Raw genomic sequence first — 22,191 nt, 5'->3', positions numbered from 1 at the left:
ACCATATGTGTGTGGGTTTATCTCTGGGCTTTCTATCCTGTTCCATTGATTTATATTTCTGTTTTTGTGCCAGTACCATACTGTCTTGATTACTGTAGCTTTGTAGTATAGTCTGAAGTCGGGGAGCCTGCTCCTCCAGCTCCATTTTTCTTTTTCAAGATTGCTTTGGCTATTTCGGGTTTTTTGTGTTTCCATACAAATTGTGAAATTTTTTATTCTAGTTCTGTGAAAAATGCCATTGGTAGTTTGATAGGGATGGCATTGAATCTGTAGATTGCCTTGGGTAGTATAGTCATTTTCACAATGTTGATTCTTCCAATCCAAGAACATGGTATATCTCTCCATCTGTGTCATCTTTAATTTCTTTCATCAGTGTCTTATAGTTTTCTGCATACAGGTGTTTTTTCTCCTTAGGTAGGTTTATTCCTAGGTATTTTATTCTTTTTGTTGCAGTGGTAAATGGGAGTGTTTCCTTAATTTCTCTTTCAGATTTTTCATCATTAGTGTATAGGAATGCAAGAGATTTCTGTGCATTAATTTTGTATCCTACGACTTTACCAAATTCATTGATTAGCTCTAGTAGTTTTCTGGTGGCATCTTTAGGATTCTCTATGTATAGTATCATGTCATCTGCAAACAGTGACAGTTTTACTTCTTTTCCAATTTGGATTCATTTTATTTCTTTTTCTTCTCTGATTGCTGTGGCTAAAACTTCCAAAATACAACCCTCAGAATGGGAGAAAATATTTGCAAATGAAGCAACTGACAAAGGATTAATCTCCAAAAATATACAAGCAGTTCATGCAGCTCAATATCAAAAAAACAAACAACCCAATCTAGAAATGGGCAGAAGACCTAAATAGACATTTCTCTAAATAAGATATACAGATTGCCAACAAACACATGAAAGGATGCTCAACATCACTAATCATTAGAGAAATGCAAATCAAAACTACAATGAGGTATCGCCTCACACGGGTCAGAATGGCCACCATCAAAAAATCTACAAACAATAAATGCTGAAGAGGGTGTGGAGAAAAGGGAACCCTCCTACACTGTTGGTGGGAATGTAAATTGATACAGCCACTATGGAGAATAGTATGGAGGTTCCTTTAAAAACTAAAAATAGAGCTACCGTATGACCCAGCAATCCCACTACTGGGCATATACCCTGAGAAAACCATAACTCAGAAAGAGTCATGTACCACAATGTTCACTGCAGCACTATTTACGATAGCCAGGACATGGAAGCAACCTAAGTGTCCATCAACAGATGAATGGATAAAGAAGATGTGGCACATATATACAGTGGAATATTACTCAGCCATAAAAAGAAATGAAATTGAGTTATTTGTAGTGAGGTGGATGGACCTAGAATCTGTCATACAGAATGAAATAAGTCAGAAAGAGAAAAACAAATACCGTATGCTAACACATATATATGGAATCTAAAAATAAGAAATGGTTCTGAAGAACCTAAGAGCAGGACAGGAATAAAGACTCAGACGTAGAGAATGGACTTAAGGACACGGGGAGGGGGAAGGGTAAGCTGGGACGAAGTGAGAGAGTGGCATGGACATATATACACTACCAAGTGTAAAATTGATAGCTAGTGGGAAGCAGCCGCATAGCACAGGGAGATCAGCTAGGTGCTTTGTGACCACATAGAGGGATGGGATAAGGAAGGTAGGAGGGAGATGCAAGAGGGAGCGGATATGGGGATATAGGTATACGTATAGCTGATTCACTTTGTTATACAGCAGAAACTAACACAATAATGTAAAGCAATTATACTCCAATAAAGATGTTTAAAAAAAAAGTTTTATTTAAGCCTTTTTTTAAAAACAAATTATGAATAGTTTTTAAATATAGGAAAATTAAAACAAAAATAGGCGTGGGGGATAGTCACTAGGGTAAAACTAAAGTTGTATATATATCATGCTTTTAGTCCTAAGGCCAAAAGATAATTGAAGGCCTATTTAATTAACACAATATCAAAAGAATTAAATAGTATGAGTCATAGTGTTTATTCAGTATATGGTGTTAGGACAACAACAGGAAGCTTGCTGGAAAAAAATTAAGTTGGATCTATACATCACTTCCTGGTATGCCAGTATACATTCCAAATGGATCAAAGATTTACAAGTAAAGAAAATGAAACCTAAAACACTACAGTTAAGTCCTGGGAGAATTAGTTCATAACCTGATCAGTGGAGTGGGGATACAAAATTTAGAAGCCATAAAAGAATTTGGTTACATAAAAGTGCAAAATTTGTATATAGTAAAAATTACCATAAGCAAAGTCAAAAAACAAATGACAGTTCATATCATACTCTTATTCTAATTTTTCTAATATAGAGAGTTCCTACAAGTTGATTTTTAAAAAATAGCTAAATGTAGGATAAGACTAGATAGTTCACTTAGAAAATACAGATGCCTCTTAATTTGATGAACAAATCTTCAACTTCATTTATTTAAGAGAAATGGACATTAAAATTACCATGTCAGACTGTTTTCTACCTTTTAGTATGGGGGAAAAAAAGGAAATTTGTACTATTTTAACAAGGATGTAGGGAATAAGTACTCCTATTCATTCCTGGGAAGGGTATAAATTAGCACAGCTTTTGCTGTGTTTTTCAAACTTTTTTGATTGACCCAGAGCAAGTTCTTTTTTTTTTTTTGCGGTACGCGGGCCTCTCACTGCTGTGGCCTCTCCCGCGGCGGAGCACAGGCTCCGGAGGCGCAGGCCCAGTGGCCACGGCCCACAGGCCCAGCCGCCCCGGGGCACGAACCCGCATCCCCTGCACCGGCAGGCGGACTCCCAACCACTGCACCACCAGGGAAGCCCACAAGTTCTTTTTATGTTATAACCCAGTTAACTCACACATGTGGAACTGAAACAAGTCTCAAAAAAGAATACTTACCATATTCCATATGATCTGATATTTTCTGTTTTTCTCTTTTCTATCTCTTTCTTCTTTCTTGTTTTGTCTTCTAATGCTGATTGTAAGCCACTGAATATATTTCTCTAGGTTGCTAGGGGAGAAAACTACAGTTTGGAAAACAGTGCTCCGTTGAATATATGTTGGCAATCTTTTGTATCCTCCTGGTGCCCCACCTCATATCCTCTTGACCCATGTATGTACTCCAACCATTGCTGCAGCATCCAGCTGCACACAGGTGTAATCTGACAGCACTTTCCCTCAGCCACATCACACGTATTTCTCACTTTCTGTCCTGAGGCTTCACTGCTGTTCTACCCAGGGTACCTACAGCTCTTCAAACCTGGAAGTGAAAGGGAATTAATATCCCAGGGGACAAACCTTGACCAATGGGAGATTGGTCAGTGATTAACCAGTGATTAAATGTTTCCCTGATCTATCCCTTGGGTGAATAATTCAAATTGTATTCTCTGTGGCTCTTCAGAGGGCCCCCAACAAGATTGATCCCCAGTTGTTTACAATAGCAAATGCTATATCATTGTTTCTCAAACTTAAATGTATATACACAACACTTCAGGACTGGGTATTCCATGGTGGTGGTCCAGTGGTTAGGACTCAGTGCTTCCACTGCAGGGGGCACACGGTTCAATCCCCGGTTGGGGAACTAAGATCCCGCATGCCATGTGGTATGGCAAAAACAAAAAACACTTCAGGATCGTGGTTGAATGTAGGTTCTAATTCAGTAAATCAGAGGCGGAGCCTGAGATTCTACACTTCTAACAAGCTCTAGGTAATGGTTGCTGTGGATCACACTTTGAGTAGCAAGGAGCTGGAAAACATACCCTTCCACTGGCTTTCCCTCCTTCCTTGTTTCACTCTTGGGTCATCTTGGGATCACTTGCGTACAAGCCTATTTCTCAGGCTCAGTTATTAGGCAGGACCCAGGATAAGACAAGTAGTATTGACCCAGCAATTTCATTTCTAGGATTTTATCCTATAGATATATTCACATATGTGTGAAATGTTATCTACAAGGTCATTCATTACAACACTGTAATAACAAAAACTGGAAAGAAATAAACATCTACAAGTAGAGGACTGGTTGTTTGACTTCTGATATATCCATATTATAGGCTATTCCATAGCTATTAAAACAATAATAAGGCTCTTTATATTGTGATAAGAAAAATATTCAAGGTATATGCTAAGTATAAAAGGTAAAGTAGAGAGTACTGTGCATATTAATGCCTCCATTTGAGTAAAATAAGGGAAAAATTACTTTTTTTGTTTGTATATACATAAAATAACTCTGGAAAAATACAGAAAATAAATAATATTGATTGGGACAAGGGAAAATAGGTGGCCAGGGACAGGAAGGAGTGGGTGACTTTTCTTAGTGATGCCTTTTATATAGTTTTGAAATTTGAACCATGTGTTAACTATTGAATTTAAAATTTTATGTGTTTTTATATATGGAATCTAAAAGAAAAAAATTGTAATGGTTCTGAAGAACCTAGAGGCAGAACAGGAATAAAGACGCAGACATAGAGAATGGACTTGAGGACACGGGGAGGGGGAAGGGTAAGCTGGGACAAAGTGAGAGAGTGGCATGGACATATATACACTACCAAATGTAAAATAGCTAGTGGGAAGCAGCCGCATAGCACAGGGAGATCAGCTCGGTGCTTTGTGTCCACCTAGAGGGTTGGGATAGGGAGGGTGGGAGGGAGACGCAAGAAGGAGAAGATATGGGAATATATGTATACGTATAGCTGATTCACTTTGTTATACAGCAGAAACTAACACACCATTGTAAACCAATTATACTCCAATAAAGATGTTAAAAAAATAAAATAAAATTTTATGTGTTTGATCTAGAAGTATATTACATTTTCTTCCTTCTTTGAACCTTAAGCTACTCTTAACATTTAATGTTATCATATATTCAGATCAGTATGGAATAAGATCACATACCATCTGTTATCATTATGTCCATGTTTTAGTTTTCCAATAGATTTCAAGCTAAATTATGACAGCTATACATCTGTATTTTTTAAAAGATATTGCTTGTAAGCTGGCCATTTGCTGTTTGGGGAGAGACAGGCTGATTGGCAATTCTACTGAGTTATTGCTTTTATGATTTTCTTCCTGAGCTTAAATAAAGTTAATAATACCAAAAAAGAAAAGATATTGCTGTCAGAGCACATAACATTATGTATATAGTAAGCACTTTGTAGATACCTGCCAAGTTTATTTGAATACTCTACATTTGTCTCTAATACCAGAACAATGCCTATAATAGAGCAAATTGGGCTTATTGCCTAAAACTCTTAGTAACTGCACAGTTACTCAGGAAGTTACCAGAGGAGGAAAGGATAATGGTAAATTATAGTAAAAATGTAAAAAAAACTTTTTAAAGACTCAAATTATAGCAAAGTATGATTTTTTTACTCAAATAAATAAAGCAGGGGAAGTATAGAATACTTTTCAGAAGAATTCTTGGTAAATGGGTAAAATTTTTAAAGTTTTGATGTTCAAGGATTAAACTTAATTTAGCTTACGAATTCGCTTACAAACTCTCAGTCTCTGTTGATGCTCAGAGATCAACAGATGTTTGTGTCTACTGTGACTCAGTTCTGTACTAGGACCTGTGGTTACAACGGTGAGCCAAAACAGACATGGTTTCACATGCAGTAAACATACAGCCTAGTGAGAGAGATGGGTATTAACCAAGTAGTTATTTCATGATTGAATAATTACAAATGAAGTAAGTGCTCTAAAGAGAAGGGACAGGCTCTCTGATGGCATGTGTAAAAGGAATCTGAAGTAGGTATAGAGATCAGGGAAGACTCTGCTTGAGGATCAAGCACTGTCATTTCCAGATTTACTAGTTATTTATTGCTGTGTAACAAACCACCCCAAAACTAAGTTGCTTTAAACTAAAATTTATTCTCTGTGGATTTACTGGGTGATTCTTCTGCTTATCTTGCCTGAGCTCAGTCCTGCAGCTGCTTTCAGCTGGTGGCTAAGTTGGAGGCTGGGCCTCCCACTCCCTGTGTACTTTCTTACCAGGCTTCTTCATGGCTTCATGGTCCCAGAACCAAGAGGGTAAAGATAGAGGCTGCAAGGCTACTTGAGGCCTATGCTCTGAAACTTGCACAATACCACTGCTTGTGCAAGCAAGTGAACAGGCCAGTTTAGATTCAAGGGATGAGGAAACAGAGTCCACCTCTTGATGAATTGAGCTACACAGAATTTGTGGCCATTTTTTTCAATCTACTACAATCGATCAGATAACATTTATTCAATAAATCATTATTTCCTAAGGATCGTTTTAAGAATTAGAAATCAAACATGAATAAAATATAGTAATTTTAAGTTGCCATTTTTTCCTTTTCCTTAGAGCACATGGTATTTGTGAATTGTCATTTCATTTTTTATAGAGATCAGTATTCGTGAACATTTTTTCCTATGGTATAAAAATGAATCATTATTAAATAAATAATATAATATAAAAAGAAGAGTCTTACCTAATTGGAAAGGAAGAAAAAGTCACTGTGGATTATAAGTCATTTTTAGCCTTTCTAAATTTGTAATAACATGTATTTTATAGTCAGAAAAGAATTAAGGCTATGTCCGTGTAGCCATGCAGTAATGAATGATATCTATAAGCACAAAAATTAATTCAGTAGTGAAAAATCTCAGGGAAGTCAAGCTTTTCTTTGTAGTTATAACTTTGCTCTTATGTTTGTTTTAGCTGTCTTTTAAAGGTGATTTGTTTCCAGCTCAAAGTTGGCCCTTTGGGATAATTTTGAATGAATTAATAAATATGTAAAGCTAATGACAAAGATATTAGCTACCTGGAATTTTGGTTTTTGCAGGCAGTGTCAAAAGAAAACAAAAGTATTTAATTTGCTTGGAAAGTTATTTTTATGAGCAGTAATCTAACTTTTTTCCCCAATATTTTCAAAATTATAAGAATGATAAGAATGCTGCTTTTCTTCTGATGGAAAGTGACAGGCTAATCATCAGTTTACCCAGAGTGAAGTGGACAGAAGCAGCACTGACCATGGCGTCTCAGCTTCAAGAAGAATGTATTGCATTTATTATAGAAAACTTCTCCAAGATCATTCAAAGTGAAAATTTTGCTCTCCTCTTACAGGTACTGCATCTAAAATTATATCCTATATTTAGTCCCATCTTTGTGTTCTGATTATAATTATGTAAGTTTTCAAATTCAGGTTGCCTTTGATTAAATTAGTATGACTTAAATAAATTCCATAGCAGATGGCATGTTTGCATAGCATTTAGGGCAGTGATGGACAGGATTTTTGGCTCATAAGATAATGAAGGGAGGAGGGGACAGGTTGAGTGCCCTGGCAAGGCACAGTGTAACTCTGGCAACTCCAGCCCTCAATCGGCATAAGCCATATTTTAGAAATTGAAGTCATAAAGATATTGTTTTGGTCAGTAATACAATTATGGTTCATGCAAAATTCTCTGTCTTACTGGGACCCACTTTCTCTAAATTTAGTTACTTAATAAAGAACTTTTATAACTTATTTCTAGGCTCTGTTTTAGGACTATTTTGGCTCTTAAGAATTGTGTGTGTGTGCCAATATTTTTAACAGAGGAAAGGGATTAGTATAATATTTATTATTATAATGATAATAATTATTATTATTAACAGAGGAAATAAGGTTTCTGATTGACTTCATATAGCCAGTTATGATGAATGGTCTGCTGTTATGCCAGACTTTCACATTTCTTACACATTTACATATATTCCTATTAAATATCAATTTCTGTGTTCTATAGTCACAAGCAATGAGTAGCACATCTGACCTGCTGGACAAAATTTTAAAAGCAATTGAAGAAAACATTACCACGGAGAATAGTTGCTCTCTTCTTACAGCTCTGGACACATTACTGAACTCTGACAGTACAAAGGAAATGGTATTTGATGTAATAAAATTCATTAAAATGATAGAATAAACCGTTTTAAGATTTTTAAATATATACACGAATGATAGAATATTTAAACTGTTTTAAGATTTTTAAATATATACACGTTTTAAATGTTGCATGGTTCATTGAAACTAAGTGTTTGATACCTGGAGGTTGGTTACAGTCTCTGCTTCTGTGTATATTTGGAATTTTTCATAATACAAAATTTTAAAAATTTCATTTACTTCCAAATACACTTATTATAAAAGTTTAGAATTTGGAAGTTTGGCTGGCTAATTCTAAACATAGTTTGGTACTTAGCAATATTAATTGGTACAGCATAAGTTTAGTATTTCTCCCCAGTCACTACATTAAATTTCCTAAATACAAAACTTAAAGAATTTTAAAGAATGTTTTACAGTTTTAATCATCAGTGTCTTTTAATTTTATGTTCTTAATTTTTGTCTTAAGAAAAAAATCATTTAAAATTGGATTGACTGAGAAAAAGCAAAATTAAAATATATCTTATTTTTAAATGCAATTAATCAATGGTAATTAATAAGCTAATTGCAAATTATTGACATTTTTTATTTGTTCAACAAGAATGATAAAAAATTTCATCATATTTATTATTACTGCATAGAGTATTTGACCTTGTAATGTCATAGCTGATTTGAAAAGGCTGTGGAAGGTATTTACGTAAAGGCCATTGGTGGTTTAAAAGAGTGTTTGGTTAAAAGGATAATGCTGAAAGGATAAGGTTCATGTTCACTATGAAATTCTGTTGTTAAAGAGCAAGCCTTCATAAATAACTTGTACCCGACGATCTTAAAAATCTAAGTGATGACATCATTGATCTAGCTTAGGAGTAAGTAGATTCGGAAGGGAATAATGACTGGTTGCTATGACAATGTGGCTCTGACCAGCTGCTGATTTGTTGCTTGAACACAGGGTTTTACGTGCAAGATCCAGGCTCTGCGTGATAAGCTGTGGATCTTCCTGGTTCAGTCTTTCTATGCTGTTCGTCACACAGAAAGCTGGAAGCTGATGAGCACAGATGATCAACAGAAAATCCAAGCAGGTATATTAGCCTTGAGATTTTTTATTCTTATAATTGTGACAAGAGATATTTTAAAGGGATTCTAATAAGTGATAGGATTAACGTTTCTTTGCTTCTGTTTGCTTGCTAATTGAAACTGGTGCTGGTATGTTTAGGCAGTTTTAATAAATCATGCTTTTTTTCTGTCCTTAGAAAATGAAACTCATTTCCTTATATATACATATATAATTCTACTTTATCTTAGCAACTTTATATTCTAGCCAAATTTGCTTAAAAGCATTCTTTTAGATAGATTTAGAAGTATAGGAAAATGTAACCCATATAGAACAGATTACCAAACATACTTTCTCTCCCTTTTAAAATATATTTTTCCATAAAGCTTTCCCATCTTTTGCGTAAGATACTCTTTCTTGTGGTTTTGCCTAGATTAGATGGCTTTATTCCATGATCGATTGGTTCAGTGATACGATGTGTGCCATTGCGGAGTGTCCCTCAGGAGCCGCACAGTGCTCTTTGACATTTAATAGGTACCATTTGAAATATTAGCATTAAACAAAAGATTTATACTGCTCAGAATGTGTGTTTGTTTCAAAAATGTTAAAATAAAAAATTGAGGGTGTGGAACTAAAAATGGCTTCATGACTATTTTTGGGTTAAAGCAGGTACCTTAGGAAAAATATTGACAGATTCAGTAAGTATACTTTTAAAAACATTTTAAATTAAGAGACTGTATTTTATGAAGCAACATTTCTGTCCTATAAAACATGGAGACCATATGTGATATAATGTATTCTTGATAGTACATGGCTATGTTAAATTCTTTAATGATTTCATCAAAATATGATTTGCTCTGTCTTGCATTAAGAGCATAACACGATGGTGTAGCCAGATGTGATCTCAAGAGCACTTTTCAAAGAAATTCCAACAAAATAATAAAACAACAAAATCCATGAAACAACAAAAGTCATGAGAAGGTCTTTAGAAATTGGAATTTTTTTCCTTGTGACTATTTCTGTACTGATTTTTAGATGACAGTTCATCTGTACTATACAGTGTAAAAAACTAAGATCAGCATTCCATGAGTAGGTGTCATTCAACTCTCTTCTGATTGGGAGTAAACTTTGCTCTTCTCCATTTTTAGAGGATATCATAGTTAAGTTGGGTCCCGAACAATGTTCTTTATCTTAATTCTTCAAAGTGCTAATTTAAAATACATGTAGGGGCTTCCCCGGTGGCACAGTGGTTGAGAGTCCGCCTGCCGATGCAGGGGACACGGGTTCGTGCCCCGGTCCGGGAGGATCGATCCCACATGCCGCGAAGCGGCTGGGACCGTGAGCCACGGCCACTGGGCCTGCGCATCCGGAGCCTGTGCTCCGCAACGGGAGAGGCCACAACAGTGAGAGGCCCGCGTACCGCAGAAAAAATAAATAAATAAAATAAAATACATGTAAATACATACATATATATACACATAACTAAAACAAAATATTATTGGTAATCCAACTAATTGTCAAAAAGAACTTTTCAATCTATTACATTCTATCAGTGTAAAAATAATTTTTAAAATCTTAAATATGTTGAATTATAATGAGTCCTGACTTATGCATAATTATTGCATTGGGAAATCCCAGATAAAGGAGTAATTCTAGGTTGTCTTTGTTATAACATTTCTTACATTCTAGTTTGAGTTACTGATCTTTGGGAGAAATCTTGTATTAATTTCCACCTGTATATTTTTGTGCAGTCATTTGCTAACCACAAACCAATCCTTGTAATGCTATTTCTAGGATCCTGCTTTGTCTTATAACATAGTTCCTATAGAATAGAAATAGTAGAAGGTGCATGGTAGGGTTACAGATAATTTGATGTATTTTTCATCAGCTGTTTTAATAAAAATAAAATAAATTTTGGAAAATATATTTCTTCAAAATATATTTTAAAGCTACATAACCTTCAAAGGGAACAAATACATTAGCTAAACTATATTTATGGCTCTCATACCATTATTCCTATATATTTCCCTGACGTCATTTAAATTCTTATTTGAAAAACATAAACTGAGTTCCCCAATAATTCCCATATAAACCTAATCTATAAAATGAATATTTTATGTAATTCTAAAAAGAATGATATAGGTTTAAGGATTGTCTCTTGTTTTATTTTCAACAAAACCTTATCTTTTTTCTCTTTACTCCTTCCTCAGGACATACCTGCAAAATCAGAAAATTTTTAAGAGTATTTTAATATTTTTTAGGATAGAAATTTTCTTCCATTGAATAGTTTATAAAATATTACATCTCAAAATATCTCAATATTACATTTCAAAAAATCTGTAATTTTTTGAAATTTGGAAAACTAGCTAAAAAGGTTATCTCTAAAATTTCAAGCTTGAGAAAATTCTAAGTTTTTGTAAATGTATAAATCTTCTCTGTGAGACTGTACATTTCTAATTTATTAATTTTAATAACATAAAATCCATAGGGACAAGAAAATAAGATTCAAAATGAAGTTCTTTAAGAAAAATTCTAAAATAGGGAATTATTTATGTGTACTAGATTGGTTTCAACTTTTTAAAAGTTATTTCCATCAAAATGTAATCTTTTTCTGCTAATATACTATTTTCCCTCTACTTCTATGGTAATAATAGTGCTTCCTGTAAAATTAAATTGCTTTTTTTTTCCTACAGCTGCATTTGACAAAGGTGATGACCGAAGACTTGGCAAAAAGCCTATATTCAGCAGCTCTCAGGTAAACTTTTACAATTTTACAGGCCCAGATGAAACAAGATACCAAGTAATTTAAATTTTATCATTTTATATTTCAGAATAATTTTTAAAAATCTATTCTTTCATTAACTAAAGCTGTTTCTGGATGGAAATAATTTTGAGTCTCGTTTTTAATCAAGTGAACATTTTATAAATTTTTAAATGATATGCATTTTTTATATCCAGCTGATATGGGAAGTGAAATATTGTCTACCATTTTTATTTCCTTGAAAACCTTTTTGGCAACTAGCATGTTGGAACTATTCCAGATCAGAAATTGTCTAGAATTCTAGATCTAGTTCCATGTCTGTTTTTCTAATTAACCTACTTTTTACAAAAGAAGATTTTAGTTGTCCCAGTTTTCTCTATACTAAGATTTTAATCCACATAATAGATTTTTGGTGTGAAAAAGGCAGTTAATACCAAGAGTACAGTTGTGTTCACTTTAAAAGTTACTTGTACTTATATGAGTTAACTAAAAATGGTCAAACTCTTAAAAACTAAGTAGAGTGGTGGCTGCCAGGGGCTGGGGAGATAAGGAAAAGGGGAATAATTGTTCAATGGGGATAGAGTTTCAGTTTTGCAAGATGAGAACGTTCTAGATATCTGTTGCACAACAAGGCGCATATAGTCAACCTGACTGTACTGCCCACTTAAAAATGGTTAAGATGGTAAATTTTATGTTATTTGTTTTTTAGCGCACACACACACACACAACACACACGTTACTTGGTGTATTCATTATAACATGAAATACATTTTTCTTCCCCTAAAATGTTATTAATGATGGTTAGAGTTCCAATCTAGCTAACTTAAAAATGGTCACTTAATAATACATTTGAAGCATAAAATTATACTAACCTAGACACACATTACAATGATATGGAGACATACACTGAGAGTTCCAGTTTGGAATGCAAAGAATATATTGCCCTTGCAAGAGTGGAATTGGGAATCTTCCTTATCAGCCAGTAGATAGGAACTCACACAACTCCAAGCCACAACCAAGAGCTCTGATGGCTTGAGGCAGAGGTCAAGCTCTAAATGTCTTGGGTGAGAAACTGTGAGACGCTGGAGCTTTTTGCTAGTAAACCTTCTAGGACTATTTCCCTAAGTGTGTTCCATAATATACTAGCTCCATCATATGTTCTACCTAAGAACATCTAGCGTCAACTAAGGTTGAGAATTGCTATACACCATAGCTCCTCTTAGACACTAACGATGCACATCAGCACCTAAAAGCTCTGAGAAACACTACAGTAAAGAACACTTTTGAATTTTGTTTTCCCCAAGATTTCCTCAAATTTTATAACCATGGAACACCACTAGACTCCCTCTTGACCCCTTTTAAGCATGTTGTACAGTTTCACAGAACATATGTTAGGAAATGGCACCTTAGAACACTTTTTCTATGTATTATGTTCCCTTTCACCCTATGTGTTTTTTTGTGTGTATGTGTGTGTGTGTTTTAAGGCCACCATGATTTAGCCTACCTGCCTTTCTTTCCCCTGTTCTATCTACTAACTGCTATCAACCAGGCTTTTCCTCCTTCCTTGCCTTACAGCAAAACAAAATCTCATTTCCCTTCCTCAGTTCCTGACTTTCAGGTTGTCCAAGGGTTTATACTGTTAACCACAATGGGAAGGAAACAGGCTAATATGTTTTCCTCAGAAAGGCAGCATTGTACTGAAATGAGTGCTGGACATAAAATCGTAAGAGTTCAGATCTTGACTTTATTATCTTTGTCATCTGTGAGTCTTAGTTTGCTTATCTGTAGAATGGAGTAATAAAACCTAGCCGGGATTATTGTGAAAATTAAGTGAGATAATTTATGTGCAATTGTCTAGTATGTAGTAAGTCCTCAATAAGTGTGGTATGAATAAGTGTGTCTTCCAAAATGAGATGAGATCTTTTAGAGGTGGGAGAAAGTTGATGAGATAAAATAGAAACATTTAAGAAGAGTGCTGGTACCAAAATACTTAAGACTAAAATTATACGATGTCTGGGATTTGCTTCAAAATAAAATGGTGGTAGTTATATATGAAACAGAATTGGCCAAGAGGTGATAGTTGTTAAAGCTGGGTAGTAGGTATGTGGGGATTCATGATACTGTTCTGTCTTCTTTGATTATGTTTAAATTTTTCTATAATAAAAAGTAAAACAAAATAATACCAACAAAAAGGAATAGTACTAGACCTGAAAGTGTGTCCAAGAGGAATGCTTTATTTTTTTATTTTATTTTTTATTTTTGGCTGCGTTGGGTCTTTGTTGCTGCGCACAGGCTTTCTCTAGTTGCGGTGAGCAGGGGCTACTGTTTGTTGTGGTGTGCGGGCTTCTCATTGCATTGGCTTCTCTTGTTGCAGAGCATGGGCTCTAGGTGCGCGTGCTTCAGTAGTTGCAGCACATGGGCTCAGTAGTTGTGGCTAGTGGGCTCTAGGGCTCACGGGCTTCAGTAGTTGTGGCTTATGGGCTCTAGAGCACAGGCTCAGTAGCTGTGGTACACAGGCTTAGTTGCTCCACGCCATGTGGGATCTTACCGGACCAGGGATCAAACCCATGTCCCCTACATTAGCAGGCAGATTCTTAACCACTGTGCCACCAGGGAAGTCCCAAGAGGAGGGCTCTAGAGCGTTACTCTTTTTTCTTTATCTTTGTCAATAGCATGTGGTGACCATTCCCAACTGGTCAGTCGTATATAAGAGACATACATAAACTTTGTAGATGTAAGTCATAGATTGCCTAAAAATGCATATACGTTGAATCCTCACCATGGTATACTATGTTAATGTGAAATTTCTAAAGGGGTAGAGCACCCCATATACTACTTAGATCTCACCCATAGCATGATGCTTTAAAGTAGATAGATTCAAGGATAGAGTGAATTAAGAAGGATTAGTTTTAAGGGTGGGAAAAGGTCTAACATCAGAGTCTTCCTGGTTTTAGGTATTAAAAATAGAGAAATGTTTTTTTTGTTTGTCTGTTTGTTTTTATGGTATGTGGGCCTCTCACTGTTGTGGCCTCTCCCGTTGCGGAGCACAGGTTCCGGACGCACAGGCTCAGCGGCCATGGCTCACGGGCCTAGCCACTCCGTGGCATGTGGGATCTTCCCAGACCAGGGCACGAACCTGTGTCCCCTGCATCGGCAGGTGGACTCTCAACCACTGCACCACCAGGGAAGCCCGAGAAATGTTTTTTTTTTTGAGCTAAGATTTGATCTAGCCTATTTGGACCTAGCCTATTTGAACTTTATAAGTATTACAGAGAATCCTAGTACACAGCACTGAATGGGACCAGTCTCCACCCCTAGACATGAGTAATCTGAGGCCCAGAGATATTAGTAATGATTTCTTAAATATCCTATCTTCTATTCTTCAGTTAAAAGCAAAGCTAGAACAAGAATCTAATGATTCCTTTATTATTATACCTTGCTTTTGCTAAACTTAACTAGGTTATTTATTATTTATGTATATACATATGTATGTGTGAATATAGACGCACACATATTTATGTTATTTTTATCTTAGACAAATTTTAATTGTAATTAGAAGCTTTCATATTTAGAAATAACTAGACCTTGAACTGTATATCAATATGTGCTCAGATTTGATAGCCATCATCACATGTTCTTGAGTACCCAGTATGTGATGGGCATGGTGCTAAGGGATACAAAGATGAAGACAACACAGACGCTGTCTCATACAGCTTCCAAAAGGGAGTATTTATATAACAAATGGCAATATATTCTTAAAATTTTATTCTGTAATTCCTACCAGTTTTTAAAATGTTGTTATTCCCTTCCATACAACGTTGTTCTAAGCAAAATTATAAAGTAGGTGCATTGTCTTTAGTGCCCTTCTACTTTCCCCTTTTTATCTACTTCACCTGTTTTTAGGACCCCTTTTCCTTTCTCCAGACAACCAATACTGTATTACTATGTTGTGGTTTGTTTTTTTTTTTCTCAGAAACCAAACTTTTCAGGGACTTCCCTGGTGGTCCAGTGGTTAACACTCCGTGCTTCCAATGTAGGGGGCATGGGGTCGATCCCTGGTCAGGGAATAAGATCTCACGTGCCACGCTGCACAGCCAAAAAAAGAAAAAAAGAAAACTTTTCAGGTGTAATGTGTTCTTTCCCAGGGGCTTCCCCCACCCCCCCCACCCCCCCACCCCCGCCCTTGCTTCCAGAGGATTAAATATTTAGTGATAAAATTTCTGGAATTTGGGATAGGATTGAAGAGAGAATTTTTGGTGAAAATCATTAACATACAGATGATTACCTGCTTAAAGCAGTAAATCCTGAGCTCAAGTCCTAGTTCAATCCCTTATCAGCATGTGGCCTTGGGTAAATTACATACCTGCTTTAATCCCCAGTTTCTTGTTGAAGAAATGTAGATAACAACAGGAGCTGTCTCAGAATTGTTGTGAGGATTAAGTGAGATGATACATGAAAAGCATTTGAGCACAGAACCTGGGAGTGGGCCCTCGAAAAATGTTGGATATTGCTATCATTCACCCAAGGCATCCTGACACCATTAAGTATTCATCTCTACCATAACTTCATAAAGTTAAATAGTATGCCTTTTAAAGTAGAATTTCCTGTTAATTTTGTATGTTTTATTTCAGATTTGATTAAGGTAATGTGATCAAAGACACATTCAAATGACCCCAGATCATTCAAGTTTTAAGTGGCCCTAAATCATAATCTGAATTTTGCTGCTTTTTCCTCTTTGAAAAACTGGCTATTGAAACATAAAGTATTATGTCCAAGACTTCAGTCAAGTTACAGAGTATTTTTTTCTTCTTTGTAGCAAAGGAGACAAGTTTCTGACCCTGGTGCTATAAAAAACAAATCTTGGAGAGAAAGTAACAAGAAAGAGTATTGGAGTTATCCCTCTACTACTAATCAAAAGATGAAATCTGATGGATTAGGAGCATCTGGACATTCATCAAGTACTAATAGAAATTCTATAAATAAAACTTTGAAGCATGATGATTTAAAGGAAAAGGATGGTACAAAAACCGCATCCAAGAGTACAAAAGAATTAAAAACTGTGGGAAAAAATGTTTCTGGAAAGCCCAAACCTATAATAAAGCCCAAAACAGAAAACGGTGATAATGCAAAGTCAGCAAACATGTCACCTAGACAAGTTGTGGAAAGATCAGCAGCAGCAGCAGCAAATGGACAGAAAAATTCAGTAAATGGAAAAGGAGTGAGAAATCAGGAAGGTCAAATTACAGGTGCCAGACCCAAGGTACTCACTGGGAACTTAAACGTGCATGCCAAAGCAAAGCCTTCGAAGAAAGTGACAGGCAAAGATTCTCCATGCCTCAGGATTTCAGGGCCCTCCAGCAGATCTACAAATTCAAGTATGGAATTACGGACTTCCACTGACTGTCTGGATGAACCAAAAGAAAATGGGTCAATAAAAGAGAAGCCTTCTGGTCATAAATTTTCCCTTTGTGACTCTCCAGGACAGACTGTGAAAAACAGTGTAGAAAGTATCAAAACTTCCACTGTAGGTGGGTTTTAACACTCTAATTTTTAATAGCTATTGAGGAGCTTTTTAGGAACAGTTAAAGTTCCTAGAAAATAATGAACCTATGTTTCGACTTTTATTTAGTTTCAAATGCAAAAAGATTTTAGTAACATATATTCATGCAAACTGAGAAACAGTTTTTCTCACCGTAACATTTAATTTTTCTCACCGTAACATTTAATTTTGTATATAGTGTATGACCAGTGAATTTATACATACTTATTACATATTTATTCCTCAATCTCATGGCTCACTCTTCTTAATTTATAGCAGTAAAATCTCGACCTGTTTCAAAAGTTACCAATGGAACTTCCAATAAAAAAAGCATTCATGAACAAGAAACTAATATAAATAACAGGTAAGCATTCATTGTTTTACCTAGACATTAGCTTTCTCTGGAAGTTAATTATATACTAACTTCTAGCTAAATATTGTTAAAATATCTTTCCTTTGTTAGAAAATTTAGTATATTTACATAATGATATTTAAAAACTTTTCTTATTTATTATGTAAAATGACGACTGATACAAAATGATAGAAGAATAATTTATACTTGTGGCACCTTATTATGCATTGCTTTACCATAGTTGATCTACAGTTTTATAAACTTAAACACTTAAGAACCTATGGTTTTTTCTATTTTCAGAAAAGAGACATATTTTTTATTTCTTTGAGAAAAAATATTTTTTTTGTTTTTTTTTTTAATTGAAGCATAGTTGATTTACAGTATTGTGAAAAATATATTTCATGTATGGGTCTTTTAAAAAATTATGTTTTGGAATCTCAGTGTAATACTGAACGCAAATAATTTTTCTTAGTGTGCTAAAGAAGGTCACCAGCAAAGGACACAGTGATCCAGTACCACAGGCAATTTTAAAGAAAAGAGGAAATGGCAATGGATGTGCTACAGCTCAGCAGAGGACAAAGAATGCCACAGTTAATCTTGCTAAAACTCAAGGTAAAGTTGAAATACTCCCAGGTATTACTTCCTTGTTTAAATTGAATAAGCAGAACTCTGATTCTGGAACTTTAGCAATAAATAAGCTAAGTATAAAGTGGTTTCACTCATTTTACATTCATTTCATATTTTAGAGATGAGATTTTATTCTTCCACTTTTCAGACAAGTATTTTGGTATTTTGGGGTGTGAGTTTAGTTTTTATTTTCTTTTGTGAAAAAAATAATTAAGGGAGTCACTAGGTTATCTGCATTTCTGGTCCTTCTGTGTATTATACCTGTGCTTCTTCAAAGTTTCATTGATAAATATAAGAATTCCATCTGCAAAACCAACACTAAAGAGCTCTTTAAAAAGTAATGGTACAATCTAGAGAGCTGTAATACGTAGGGAGGAAGAATTTTCCCTCTGGGCTCTGTGCTATGCCTGTTGTTTTTCCATATTCTAATAAAGAGAAGAATACTGATCAGATTGCATAATTTGCTAATATAATAACTGATTTTAAAAATTAATTTGCTTTATGCATTAAGCATTCACATATGTAAGAGCAGTTTGTAAAATGCTAAAACCAATTTTGAGGTAGGTAATGAATTAATACTGAAAGTAAATTTAAAAGTAAGCCAGAGAAAAGTAATTCATGTTCTAGTGACAGCTAAAAATTAAACATTTAAAAAGATTTGATAATTCTGTTTGACAGATTTAAATGCTCAAAATATCATCTCTAGGATTTCAACCATTATAAACAAATGAATTCCCAAAATTAATCCTCTTTCTTTCCAGTTACCAGCTTTAGTTTCAACTGCAGATCTAAGTTGTTAACCCTAATGACCTACAATAATAATAATCTGGCTATGAGAAATAAATTACCTTTGTTACTGTTTGAGGAAAAAAATTTCAACATTTCTATTTTGTGCTTTAGCTTGATTCTGCTTTTCAGCTATGTGGAACAGTCTGTTTTTCCCCCTAGAACTTCAAAGGGAAGAAAGACCCTTACTGCTCTTTTGGCATAAGAAAATCAGATTTTTCTACCCCCATATATTTATGCAAATCCAATTCTGGCATAAGGATCAATGCGCTTTACTTGAGGAGGAGAGATCGTATTTTAATAATTTTACTTAAGATACTGGAATACTTCCTCTATATTTGTAATAAATTTTTTTTATTTTATCACATCACTAATGCCTAATTTGTAATTGTCCGTTTGATCATTATGTTACCATTTCATTGTTATCTATTTTATTTCTTCTAAAGGGATTTAAAAACAAATATTGAATTTCACTCACAAACTGGAAGGTATATTTTTGAATTTTCTTTACTTAGGATCCCAAGGAGAGTCACCACATTCAGTAAAATCTTCAGGGTCTTCAAGGCAGTCTGATGAAAATGTGACAAAATTGGACCACAGTGTAACTACAGATAAACAAACGCCTAAGAGAAAAATTGTCAAGCAAGGACAAACAACATTGCCTAAGATTAGTGCAAAAATAGTAGCAATGCCTAAAAACCTAAATCAATCTAAGAAAGGTGAAACTTTGAATAATAAGGATTCAAAACAGAAAACACTTCCTGGACAGGTTATATTGAAGACTCAGCCTTCTTCTCTGAGACCTTTAAAAAGTGAACCATCTGTTGTCCAGAAAAGTGTGCTTCGTGATGTATGTGATAATAATAACAAAGGCAATGTTTCTGAACAGAAGCCTCATGAACCTCTAATTAATCTCACAGCCGAAATCAGTGATACAGAAGCATGTCAGTCACCATGCATACTTGACCCACAAAAGCCATTAAACAATCAAGAAAAAGAGAAGTTGGTGTTAGAATGCCAAAATATTTCAAATCTAGATAAATTAATAAAACATGAACTGGAATCAAAACAGATTTGTTCAGATAAAAGTGAAACAAATTTTTCTGGTCACAAAAAAACAGATCAATGCAACACAGTTAAAATACATTGTCATTCTGATGAGAGTGATAATGTAGATCCAGAATTTTATAGCACCACTGCTCTAAAATCCATGATTTCAAATCCAAATGAAAACTCTTTGAACTCTAATCCAGTTTGTGACCTAGACTCAACAAATGTAGAGCAAGTCCATTCAGTGTCAGCTAGGGAGAAGCAAGCAGGGAGAAAAGATACAAACAAAAAATTAAACATTAAATGTGTGAAAGATATTTTACCTTGTGTTCCTGAACAGACAAATGGTACCTTAAATTCTGGTCAAGATGACAGAAAATCTAGAATTCATGTGGAAGAACAGACAATTCCCCATCAGTTTTCTGATGACTCTGCCATGAATGGAGACAAACATGCTACAGTAGACTCAAATACTTCCTCCAAGTGTTTTTTGGAACAAATACCAGGGAAAAATTCTCCTAAAGACATGGAAACAACAGAAACTCCAGAGAGCCATGAAACTCCAGAAGCTCCATTCATGAGTCACTGGAATTTGAGTACCAGTGTTCTGCATCAGAGAGAGAGTCCTGAATCTGACAGTGGCAGTGCTACAACATCCTCTGATGACATAAAGCCTAGATCTGAAGACTATGATGCTGGAGGGTCTCAGGATGATGATGGGTCAAATGACAGGGGTATTTCTAAATGTGGCACTATGCTGTGCCATGATTTTCTTGGAAGAAGTAGCAGTGACACCAGTACTCCTGAAGAATTAAAAATATATGATAGTAACTTAAGAATTGAAGTGAAAATGAAAAAGCAAAGTAGTAATGATCTTTTCCAAGTTAATTCGACAAGTGATGATGAGACTCCTAGGAAAAGGCCAGAAATTTGGTCTCGATCTACAAGAGTCCACCCTAGGGAAAAAGAAAATATTCCACGAGGCAGTATCCAGTTTGCTCAGGAAGTAGATCAGGTTTCTTCCTCAGCAGATGAAACAGAAGATGAAAGGTCTGAAGCTGAAAATGTTGCAGAAAATTTCTCTACATCTAACCCAGCTCTTCAGCAGTTTCAGGGAATAATTAATTTAGCTTTTGAAGATGCAACTGAAAATGAAAGTCACGAGTTTCGTGCAACTAAAAATTTTAAAAGGTCAGTTTTACTTTCGGTAGATGAATGTGAAGAACTAGGATCTGATGAAGGGGAAGTCCATGCTCCCTTTCAGCCTTCTGTAGATTCGCCTTCACCTTCTGATGTTTTTGATGGTGTTTCTCATGAACATCACGGAAGGGTCTGCTACTCCAGATACTCACAAGGAAGTAAAGGTAGTATTTTAGAATGTAGACAAGAGAAAGCCAATAGTGTATATAAAAACAAAAGCTCTCCCTTGGGTCTTAGTAACATTGACTCTTCAAGAAAAGATAAACAGAGTGCTTCAGCCACAGAAAAAAAGAGCACAACAGATGTCCTGTCCAGAGGAGGCAGACAGCTTCCTCCAGAAGATAAAAAAGTAAACAGTGGAAGCAATGTGGTTAATGACTTTCAGCCACGCAGCAAACTTTCAGATAGTGATATAAAATCTCAAGAAAGACCATGTCATCTGGAACTCCATCAAAGAGACCCCAATTCTGACATACCAAAGAACAGCTCTACAAAATCTCTGGACTCTTATTGGAGTCAAGTTCTGCCTCCAGAAGGTCAAGTGAAAGAGAGCCATTCTGCAGCTACCAAGAAAGCTAATATTGCTTTATCTGCAGGTAATGTACAGATATAGAAATGCTAAATCCATAAGAAAATGAGTTTATAGAATTTTAAAGTTGTAGGTAGCCCTGAATGTTATATTTTAGTTAGATAAAATAATTACTTAAGCAACAGATTCAAATTTTAAATGAAAACTGAAATTGCTTAATAGAATGAAAATAGCTAGTTACTCTTTATTGTTCACTTAAAATCTTAGTGAAGAATTCATATCTAGTAAAAATTTCGGTGGTTTATTAGAGCTAACCTACTAAGAGATTTTACATGAAAGAATAAAGGGAAAAACTTAGTTTGCTCTTATTTAGTTATTTATGTCTAATTTAACATAGGAATTATT

At 35.1% G+C, this 22,191-nt stretch overlaps 1 protein-coding gene across 1 annotated transcript in view; it reads left to right on the top strand.

Moving 5' to 3' along the window:
* Positions 1 to 22,191, top strand: part of BTBD8 (BTB domain containing 8) — a 98,821-nt gene that overhangs the window by 66,057 nt on the left and 10,573 nt on the right. The window contains exons 10-17 of the mRNA XM_030759932.2: positions 6,922 to 7,104; positions 7,761 to 7,898; positions 8,841 to 8,970; positions 11,636 to 11,697; positions 16,520 to 17,231; positions 17,519 to 17,606; positions 18,067 to 18,206; positions 19,523 to 21,853. Of these exons, the coding sequence (XP_030615792.1) occupies positions 6,922 to 7,104; positions 7,761 to 7,898; positions 8,841 to 8,970; positions 11,636 to 11,697; positions 16,520 to 17,231; positions 17,519 to 17,606; positions 18,067 to 18,206; positions 19,523 to 21,853 (3,784 nt within the window). The remainder of the gene's footprint in view (positions 1 to 6,921; positions 7,105 to 7,760; positions 7,899 to 8,840; positions 8,971 to 11,635; positions 11,698 to 16,519; positions 17,232 to 17,518; positions 17,607 to 18,066; positions 18,207 to 19,522; positions 21,854 to 22,191) is intronic.

The sequence above is a fragment of the Delphinapterus leucas genome, chromosome 1 (assembly GCF_059928025.1).
Source record: "Delphinapterus leucas isolate spDelLeu-1000000601 "Yukka" chromosome 1, BTC_Dleu_Yukka2, whole genome shotgun sequence".
Lineage (NCBI taxonomy): Eukaryota > Metazoa > Chordata > Mammalia > Artiodactyla > Monodontidae > Delphinapterus > Delphinapterus leucas.
Note: the sequence above shows the minus strand (reverse complement) of the source record. Positions and strands in the feature narration are given on the sequence as shown.